General features: G+C 43.3%; 1 protein-coding gene across 1 annotated transcript; it reads left to right on the forward strand.

Moving 5' to 3' along the window:
* Positions 1-6: 6 nt before the first annotated feature.
* On the forward strand, positions 7-4,459 carry LOC123971650 (NACHT, LRR and PYD domains-containing protein 5-like). Its single transcript, XM_046050616.1, has 5 exons — positions 7-998; positions 1,097-1,270; positions 1,666-1,839; positions 3,453-3,499; positions 3,636-4,459. Exons 1-5 carry the CDS (start codon positions 37-39, stop codon positions 4,277-4,279), a joined length of 2,001 nt encoding a protein of 666 aa, XP_045906572.1. The 5' UTR covers positions 7-36; the 3' UTR covers positions 4,280-4,459.
* Positions 4,460-10,754: the final 6,295 nt, after the last annotated feature.

Here is a 10,754-nt window from a genome sequence, read left to right on the forward strand (position 1 = left end):
ATCTCCCACATCAAGACATCACGAAGCCTCCACATCATGTGCCACATCCCAGTCTTCTGCTGGATCACTGCTACAGTTCTGGAGGAGGTGTTGAAGACCAGAGAGGGAGGAGAGCTGCCCAAGACCCTGACTGAGATGTACATCCACTTCCTGGTGGTTCAGACAAAAGTGAAGAACGTCAAGTATGATGGAGGCTCTGAGACAGATCCACACTGGAGTCCAGAGAGCAGGAAGATGATTGAGTCTCTGGGAAAACTGGCTTTTGAGCAGCTGCAGAAAGGCAACCTGATCTTCTATGAATCAGACCTGACAGAGTGTGGCATCGATATCAGAGCAGCCTCAGTGTACTCAGGAGTGTTCACACAGATCTTTAAAGAGGAGAGAGGGCTGTACCAGGACAAGGTGTTCTGCTTCGTCCATCTGAGTGTTCAGGAGTTTCTGGCTGCTCTTCATGTCCATCTGACCTTCATCAACTCTGGTGTCGATCTGCTTACAGAAAAACAAACAACCTGGTGGTCCAAAGTGTTCAGAGGCAAATCAAAACATCTCTACCAGAGTGCTGTGGACAAGACCTTACAGAGTCCAAATGGACACCTGGACTTGTTCCTCCGTTTCCTCCTGGGACTTTCACTGCAGACCAATCAGAATCTCCTACGAGGCCTGCAGACACAGACAGGAGGTGGGTCAAAAACCAATCAGGTGACAGTCAAATACATTAAGCAGAAGATTGAAAAGACTCCATCTGCAGAGAAAAGCATCACTCTGTTCCACTGTCTGAATGAACTGAATGATCGTTCTCTAGTGGATCAGATCCAACAGTCCCTGCATTCAGGAAGACTCTCCAGCGATAAACTCTCTCCTGCTCAGTGGTCAGTTCTGGGCTTCATCTTACTGTCATCAGAAAAAGATCTGGATGTGTTTGACCTGAAGAAATACTCTGCTTCAGAGGAGGTTCTTCTGAGGCTGCTGCCCGTGGTCAAAGCCTCCAAGAAAGCGCTGTAAATGGGATTTATTCATCTATACATACTCTGCTAAATTTAAACAAGAGAAAAAAATCAATGTGTTATTACTTGTTTCCTTCTTGTTGTCTCTCCAGACTGAGTGGCTGTAACCTGTCAGAGAGAAGCTGTGAAGCTCTATCCTCAGTTCTCACCTCCCAGTACTCTAGTCTGAGAGAGCTGGACCTGAGTAACAACAACCTGCAGGATTCAGGAGTGAAGCTGCTGTCTGCTGGACTGGGTAGTCCACACTGTACACTGGAAACCCTAAGGTCAATATTTATTAACCCTTTCAATTGTCGACCATTCAAAATCTTAAGTTTTCTTATTATTATTTAAGTCTAATATTTATTTTATGAATGCACGCAGCACTATTTTGAAAGTACATGTATTTATTCTTAATGTTTTTACATTAATGCTAAATTTAAAGAGATTAGCATTGTCATTGTGAGCACTCTGGTGTTACCATTTAACTAGTACAGTCTCAGAGAGCTGCTGGCATGGCTGTGGACTCTTTATTGTAGACTCAACATTCAACAGTGACATTGTTACTGTTATCTCCCTGAGTCAGTTATTGTATTATTTATTTATTTGATAACAATTTCCTCCAGACCATCACAACTGGACCCTCAGATGATTGGCCATGTGTTGGTTTCTGTGTTTGCAGGCTGTCAGGCTGTCTGATCACAGAGGAAGGCTGTGTTTCTCTGGCCTCAGCTCTGAGCTCCAACCCCTCCCATCTGAGAGAGCTGGACCTGAGCTACAATCATCCAGGGGACTCAGGAGTGATGCTGCTGTCTGCTGGACTGGAGGATCCAGAATGGAGACTGGGCACTCTCAGGTATGAAGAAGCCTGCTGCAGCCACAGACAGTCAGTCTAATAGAGGAGGTCTTTTTGGCTAATGGTGGGTTTGAATGTTGTATGAAGAGTCACACATGTCATATAAAAAGAAGATCTTTGTGCAGGAGGTCTCCCAGGAGAACATCTCCTGGAACAAACATGATAATTGCATATTGGTAATAAATGATGCATTTCAGACAGATCTCTGCATAATAAAGGAACTGTCTATCAGTCTGAAAAAAACTTTTTTGTCCTCTTACCTGGAATCAACTGATTACCACTGGCACCACTGTTGCTCTTACTTTCCACATCTTTTCTAGCTCCTCTTTCAGCCCTTGGTATTTCTCAAGCTTCTCGTGTTCCTTCTTCTTGATGTTGCTGGCGCTTGGGATTTTTACAAATCAGAAACTGCATTACTAAGGGTCAGTTTGTAAACGCAGTGGTGGAATTCTTAGAAGCACCTGCATAACACGCAGGGCAGCTAGATTCTAAAAGACCTTTAACGGACTACAATGAGATATTTGTAAAAATCTCAGAACCATCTGTCAGAAAGACCTAAACTGTGAAATAACTGAAGGCGTTTGGTTGAATATCCTATCGAATACGGGGAAGTATATGAAGGACGTTAGAGGGAAGTTCATTCAATACAAGTTAATACAAAGGTTTAACTTTACTCCTTCTAAACTATATCCAGTAGGATCGGCATACTGTCCAGTGACTTATGCTGTAAATGCCAGACAGAGACAGGAACATTTTTACATGCACTCTGGAGATGTATGTTAGTTAACCCATTTTGAGAAAGTTATACAGCACATTGGAAAATGATTACATATGACAATACCCAAATCACAGAGGCATTGCTTATTCAGGGATAAATCAGAGGTGCCAAAAATATTGAAATATGACTTTACTGTGATAATGGTAGGGGCAATAACGACCACACGACATTGTACTATAACTATGCTATCTGTTCTGTGCATTAATGTTTATTGTCTACTATACCTTGTTCCCTCACTACACTGACTATATGAAGTGGTGGGTGGGTGTGTGTGTGTGTGTGTGTGTGTGTGTGTGTGTGTGTGTGTACTCAGTATGAGATCGTATATTCCCACAAGCGCATACACACCACTTCAGACAGTGTCATGAATTCAGTCTTGTGTAGTCCAGGGATACTACTATTTTGATTGCTAATGTGTGGTTATTTCATTTTACAAAAATATTTGAAGAAGAAACAATTGCATATATTAATATTTTATAGAAAAAAAGATTTCAGTAGTTCCATGTCATGTGGGGTGACTAAAAACCAAAGCTGAATTGTAGCACTGCTGTGGACAAATGAGACAAACCTATTTTGCATGTATTTGAGTTTGTCTAAGTTTTATATATATATATATATATATATACGTTTTTTTAACTTTGCATTTATTTTCAATAGCAGCAGAGTCAAACAGTGTCCACGTACCAATAGTAACTAATCTCACTCCTCACACACAGTGCAAGAGGAGAGGGAAAAGGGTAAACAGCAAAGCAAACCACTGTGTATTGTGAATACGTGTGTGAGAGGAATGTAATGTCCATGTTTGATGCTGCTCTGACCCCCCTCCTCCTTTCAGGGTGGAGCCTGCTGGAGTCCGATGGTTGAGACCAGGTCTGAGGAAGTGTAAGTGTGTTTTTCATTTGATTCATGAAAACATTCAACCATCTTCAGACTGTGACATCACTCATTCAAAGTGCCAATCAATGAACAGATGATAGATCAATAACTGCAGCTGGATTGTGTCTCGTTCTCTCATCAGATTCCTGTGAACTCACAATCGACACAAACACAGTACACAGAGGGATCACACTGTCTGACAACAACAGGAAGGCGACACGTGTGAGAGAGGTTCAGTCATATCCTGATCATCCAGAAAGGTTTGACTACTGGCCTCAGCTTCTGTGTAGAGATGGTCTGACTGGTCGCTGTTACTGGGAGGTCGAGTGGACAGGACCTGCTGATATATCAGTGAGTTACAGAGGAATCGGAAGGAGAGGAGACAGTAAAGACTGTTTATTTGGAGGGAATAAGTCCTGGAGTCTGAGCTGCTATATTGGTGATGTTTACTGTGCCTGGCATAATAACCAAAAAACATCCATCTCCTCCTCCTTCTCCATCTCCACCTTTATTTCTCACCTCCTCTCCTCCTCCTCCTTCTCCTCTGGTAGAGTAGCAGTGTATGTGGACTGTCCTGCAGGCACTCTGTCCTTCTACAGAGTCTCCTCTGACACACTGATCCACCTCCACACCTTCAACACCACATTCACCGAACCTCTTTATCCTGGCTTTGGGTTCTGGTTAGGACCCGATAATTATTTCTTTGTATCCTCGCTTGTTTCCTCAGTGTCTCTGTGTTCTGTGCAGGAGGGAGAGTCTCCTCCTGGTAGAGAACAGATCAGCTGAGTCTGTACAGGATCACAGAAATCTTTCAGCTTCTTGTAATAAATCCATCAATGAACTTTGTACAAAGTGATTCAAAGTGATTGAACAGATTCCTCATTTCCATGTAAACTTCTTCCACTTCCAGTCCTTTAAAGATGGAAGCTCTGATCATTAAATGGTGGAAATGCCGTTGACTTGGACCTTCTGTCATGTGTTGATTTGAATTCTGGCTCTTGTTCCAATAAAAGCAGAATGTTACTGTGAGTGTGTTTGTTGTCTTTCTCAGCTCAGGACTACTGACACCATTCAGCTGGAAGATACAGTATATGGCCAAATGTTTGTGGACGCCGTTGTCTATAAAGAAATGCTTTTCAGTGTGTACTTTTACTGAAAGTTACTGTAAAAATATGTGACACATTTTCAGTCTCAACTCATTCAGAGCTGATTCCTGGCTGTTTGGAGACAGCTTTGAAACAGGAAGAAAACCTGTGTTGGGACATAAAATGTAACCTGGGACTCATTTTGGGGGAAAACTGTCTTTTTTTTTTTTTTTTATTAAAAGAAATGTTTCAACACAATAAAAACTAAAGTTCGGGGGACTTTGAGTCATGACGACAGTATTTTAAACTCCTGGCTGCTGCTCTTTCAATGAAACAATACTGAAAGAAGTCTTTTATGATATTATTGACGTAGTTCAAACCAGAACAACTGACCTCTGGGTAAAATGTTAGAAATGTCTAGCTAGCAGTTAGCCACTCTGTGGGGCTGGATTCTTGACTTTTAAACTAACAAGACAAAAAGAGTGAGAGGAAATGAATTTAGTCTGACCGAGTTTGCTCCTCCACCGGCTCCCCTCAAGGACGGGAGCTCTGGCCCATATTATTGATCCTCTACACAAACATGTGTCCGAGCAGGTGTGAGAATAGGAGGATTTTAAAGTCCTGTCTTCAGTTCAACATGTAAAAGCAAAGATCATTGATTGAAGTCCTGGCCACACACATGCAGTCACATCCATGAAGGCTCAGATAGGGAAATGTGTGGCAGCTCCCAAATATCTGGGGACAGTTATTGATCCAAACTGAACTCTGAAGCAAACAAAAAGGGACTCCAGCATTTGTTTCCTTTGAGGAAACTGTCCTATTTCCACTCTGACTAAAGCAGCAGCACCTTATTCTATCATGGGATCTTCTTCTTTGGTGTCAGGGTTTGGAAAGCTGTCTTTAAAGACTCTCTAAATCAAATAGTTTAATGGTCTAGTGGGCTGGTTGGTGAGTCCCCGGCGTCCCTGTACACCAGACAGTTCCACGGATCATCAGCTGGCTTTGAAATGACGGCTGCCGCCCTTTGCACAGTGAATTTCAGCCTCTTCTTCTGGACGGAGGTTTATAGTCCTGAGGTGGAGAACAAAGCCGGATCAAAGCAGTTTTGTTCCAGCAGCTTCGCTCATATGAACAAGTCGTAGCAACATCGCACTGATGCTATAGAAGCTCTATATTTTTATTCTAGTGTTTTGAATGTTTCTCTGTTAAAGTCCTGATTATTGGACCACTGGAGGGCAGTAAACACTGTGATTATTTCTCAGTCAGTTTAGAAAGAAGCTCAGTGTTTGTAGCACTTTAATAATCTCTGTGTTCACATATAGAGCGTGCTCATCAGCCTGACGAACATTAGTGCTAAAATAATGCAGTGAATGTGGAATAATGTCAGTGTAAACATCAGGATTATTGTCAGTGCTGCAGTTACTGACAGTGACCAATGGAGGGCAGTGATCATGCTAGTTTCTGTGGGAGTCCACTTCCATCCAGATGAATGTTTGTGTTGAACACATCACTGTTGGTATCAGCGTGGCTAACAGCACTCATCAATACAATTCTAATAACAAGATTGATTCTTCATTGAATCCCTTTATTTGAAATCTGCTCTCAGGGTGCAGCTGGCTTTCTCTTGACGCTGCTAGAGACGACCTTTGGTTTCCATCCATAGAATATTGATCAGGAGCTTTTAAAGCTGATTGATTGGTTGATTGAGGTCAGTATTGATGGTGAAACCTTCTCTGAACAGAAGCTTGAAGACACGTTGATGCTTCTTAATAACGTCTAGAGAAACAGTCAGAGAGACGTTTCCACTACAACGGCCAATAAAGTTGGATTATTGTGTTGTTTTGTCCAATCAGGAGAAAATCTTCAACATTTCCTCTTGCGACAGCAGCAGAAGTGAATTTTCATAGCTTTAACAGAATATATCCATGTAAGCAGCTCTTTAAGCTGACTAAGTTTAATATTGAAATAAATATGGGAACATTTTGGAAAGATGATGCTAAATCACTTCATTTAACAACAACTGTATTTCTGGCTGCGATCTAAAACCTAAAGGAAGATTGATTTGAATCAAATATTGAACATCTTGATGAGCAGCAGCTGATAATTGGCAGTTATTTTCTAAATCAGCATTTCTTCTCAGCCTGCTGCTGATCACTGATCAGTAAATTCAATCTCCACATTGAATTATTTCGTGTTTTTCCAGAAGCCCAAAATCAAAGAATAAAGTAATTTTTTCCTTTTAATGGACACTTGGAACATGTTTTCTACTTCCAGTGAATATAATCCAGCTCATCTTATTTCTGTTATTACTGTATATATGTTATGTTGACACCTTATTTTGAAAACATATAGCATGAGCTGCTCTCTAAGGCTGCTTTCACACTGAAGGCTTTAATGCTCACTTCCCATTCATTCTAATCCACTGTTCCACTGAATGTTGGGACTTTTCTTTCTAATCTGTCTGTTTAGCTATCAGCGCTTTCATGCATGGCAACATCAGGGTGTTGTGCAGAGTGCGCTCCCTGGTGGATGGAGGCCTCAGAGCACATCCGGCTCCAAACCGGTGACCTCAAGAGGAAAACACCGAGCCAAACAGAGGAGGTGAGAATCCAGTCAGCAGAGCAGATCTCTGAAGTTAAGGAAGGCCACAGCAGCAAGTATCATCCAGAGTTTGGGATGGATTTCCTGTCTAATCAGCCAATTGCAATATAGAAAACAGAAAGCGTAATGTGTAAATGAACTGGATGTCACCAAAGACACAAACATGTTGCTGTGTCAAAGTGGCGGGCAGTGCCCCGTCATCACAAACCAAAGAAGCAACATTTAGCTTTGAGTTGTGTCAGCAGATCTAAAAGGACAAAAGTCAATTCTGTTATGGGATTGTGTGGTGTGGGGACAGAGAGGACCCAAATGCAATGTTCAGAGGGAAGGAGGTTTATTGAGGGAGAAAGGGGTAGAGGGACTGGAGTGGAGGAAGAGGTGGATGTCGGGAAAGCACAGGCACGGGGAACCAAGGAGACAGGGGGCCAGGGAGCCGGGGAACACGGGGCCGAGGAAGCGAGGAGAGGCGGGGGAACAGGGAGGACGCCGTGAGGGAAGTCCGAGGAGGAGAGGGCCGGTGGACGAGCCCAGCTGACTGAACGGAGGACGAGGGTGAGTGTACCTGGGTGGGAAACAGACAGAGAGACAGGGTTAGGGATGGCGGCGACAAGGCACAGGGAAAATGTGAAAAAACAAGAAACACGAAAGCCTGAACACAGAGGTGGCACCGGGTATGGAGCAACGACGATCAAGCGAGGATGGGAGAGAGAGAGAGAGAGAGAGAGAGAGAGAGAGAGAGAGAGAGAGAGAGCACACAGGGGAGAAAAAACACAGGGAGGCAGGCAGGGAACAGAAAACCAAGGAAAAGGAAGAATAACTGATAAAAAGGAGAAAAAACCAGGACACTCACCGTCAGCCGGGCTGCCACCACAACAAATTCTGCCCTTTTCTGCTTTTCAATCTCACACAGGCAAAACTGCGGACAGGCAGCAGAGATCTAACTTTAGTTTAGAGCGGCTGTTTGGCCCCCAGGCCTCGCAGCAGGAGCCCAACAATATCCACATGGATATAAGAAGCTTCAGTCAGCATGAAGAAATCCCAGCCGTCTTTAAAATCCACATCACATGAATATTTTTCCAGCAGAGCAGGAAACTGATGGTGACTTTGTCACTTTCAGGTCTTCAGAGATCTCCCTGCCGGTTCAGTCCGCATCGGACGGCTCCGACGGCTGCCGCTTTGCTTCTGGCCAGACAGGAAGTGGAAAGACTTCCACCATGGAGGGAGTTTGATGTGAGTAGAGGTGTCGTCCCCAGAGCAGCAGCAGAGAAACTGTCTAAGGTCTAGTGTGTAATATTTCTGAGGATCTATTGACAGAAATGCAATATAAGATCCATAACTATGTTTTCAGTGGTGGGTGAAGACCTTACACAATGAACCATTATGTTTTTATTACCTGAGAATGAGACATTTACATCTACATAACTGCAGGCACCCCCTGCTGTGGAGGTTGCTGTATTTTGTCATCATGTTTCTACCGTAGCCCTCAACGGACAAACAGCGCTACAGAGGTGTTTCGTCATTACAGCGTTCTTCTTCTGCTTGTGTAATTCCGGTAGTGTAGACGCTCGTCACTACATTGAATAGGTACAAAGAAGAACAAGAGTCTTCGAGCAGTCTTCTGGTTTATTAGAAGAGAAGTGACATTTGGACAAAATGAAGAGCCGACAGCCTGTGGATCTTTATACCATGAAGCCAGACGGAGTCGGGACAGCTGACGGCAGAAATCATGGATGTTGTGGATTTTCCTAGATGGAAGGCTATAATGTGGGACAGATGTTTTCAAAATGGTGCTGTTTTCTGCTGGACAGGTAATTAACTTTGTTTGTCAGACTTAAGCGATGCAAATGAAAACTGTTGTTTGATAGCTTTAGCTAAAAGCTGGCCAACATCACAGAGAGCCGTGACATGTTTCCCCTTTCAGTGGTGTGAAATATGGATTAATTTCATGGCGCCTTATTCTCCAGCCTGTGGGTTGGCTTTGCCAGTTACATTAGTGAGACAATAAGCTGATCAGTAACGTTAATTGGCAGTAAAACCATAACGTTAGCTTAGAGCATGGAAGCATCAGCCAGCTAAACTTTTACTGTCCTGGTAGAAAAACAATTATTGTTAGTTGGATTGGTTTATTCTCCAGCGCTGTGCTTTGGCTTGCAGTGTTATGTTAGTTGGATTAATTTCATGTAGTGACTCTCTCTCTCAAGCTCTCTGTTTTGGCTTTGTCTGTTACGTTCGTGAGAATCAGCTGATCACTAATTGGCAATAAAACAGCAGCTTCCAGCATTAAAGCTCAGATCAGCCAGCCAAACCTTTACTGCGCTGGTAGAAAAAATATGTAGTTGGATTGTAACTTCATGTAGTTCTTCTCCAACCTCTGTTATGGCTTTGTTACGTGGACAGAAATGTGCCGTTACCTTCCTGAGACAAACAGATGATGAATATTATTAGTAATGAAACGGTAACAGCAGGGAAGCTCAGATCAGCAGCTAAACTCCACATTTTACTGCCCTGGTGGGAAAAAAATTCGCAAACCCTCACCACTAGATGTCACTAGAACTTACACACTGTACCTTTAGGAGCGTTTGGCTTCATGCGGCGCTGTGCAGTGCTGACTTAACGTGATGCATGCTGGACTTAAAATAAGGCATGCTGGTTAGAAATCGTGTCCAACTTTAGCCGGCGCTGCAAAACGTCACCATGTCACATGACATTAAAAGTCCGCAGTTGCTTTTTTCAGGATGCGCAAAGTTGGAACCACACTTTTGGCTAGTCTCGTGGTATTTTTCTTTGCAATTGCTGCAGCAATCAGCTGATCTCAGCTCACAGTAAGCTCACGCAGGTAGAATGCGTCCGACTTTACGCCGGGAATCCACTGACTCCGGCTACGGGACGTTACGGCTGTGCCACGGTTTTGATGCGTCCATAGTCCAGCATAGCCAAGTCCACTGGAAGCGTGTCAGAAGCGTTTCAGCAGCAGAGCGTGCAGCCTGCCCTACGTTATTGACTTGTTAGGGCCCGAGCACGACCGTGCGAGGTCCCTATTGAATCTGCTCGGATTATATATATTTTTTTTTTAGGGCCCGAGCACGACCGTGCGAGGTCCCTATTGAATTTGCTCGGATTTTTTTTTTTTTTTTTTTTTTTTTTTCTGCAAAGTAGGCCCAAATGACATGGCCTAAACATACTCGAAAACTCACCAAAATTTGCAAACATGTCAGAACCGGTGAAAAATTTCGTATTCTACAAGTTTCGCACATGGGCGTTGCAAAATGACTCGCTAGCGCCACCTAGAAAATTGGAAAAAATTAGCCCCTCGTTCACGTTCAACCTACATCTACGAAATTTTCTGGGGACATGTATCATGTCAAGACGCACAAAAAAGCCTCAAGAACCCATAGCCTAAAGTCAACAGGAAGTCGGCCATTTTGAAGTTTATGGCCATTTTTGGATGATTTACACACTTCGTACTTTAACGAACTCCTCCTAGGGATTTAGTCGGATCGACGTCAAATTTCTGCTGTGCCTTCTAAAGGCATTGACGATGAAAAGTTGTGCTATTTGCGCGTTTTCGTCAATGG

This window comes from Micropterus dolomieu, linkage group LG01 (assembly GCF_021292245.1).
Source record: "Micropterus dolomieu isolate WLL.071019.BEF.003 ecotype Adirondacks linkage group LG01, ASM2129224v1, whole genome shotgun sequence".
NCBI classification, from domain to species: Eukaryota; Metazoa; Chordata; class Actinopteri; order Centrarchiformes; family Centrarchidae; genus Micropterus; species Micropterus dolomieu.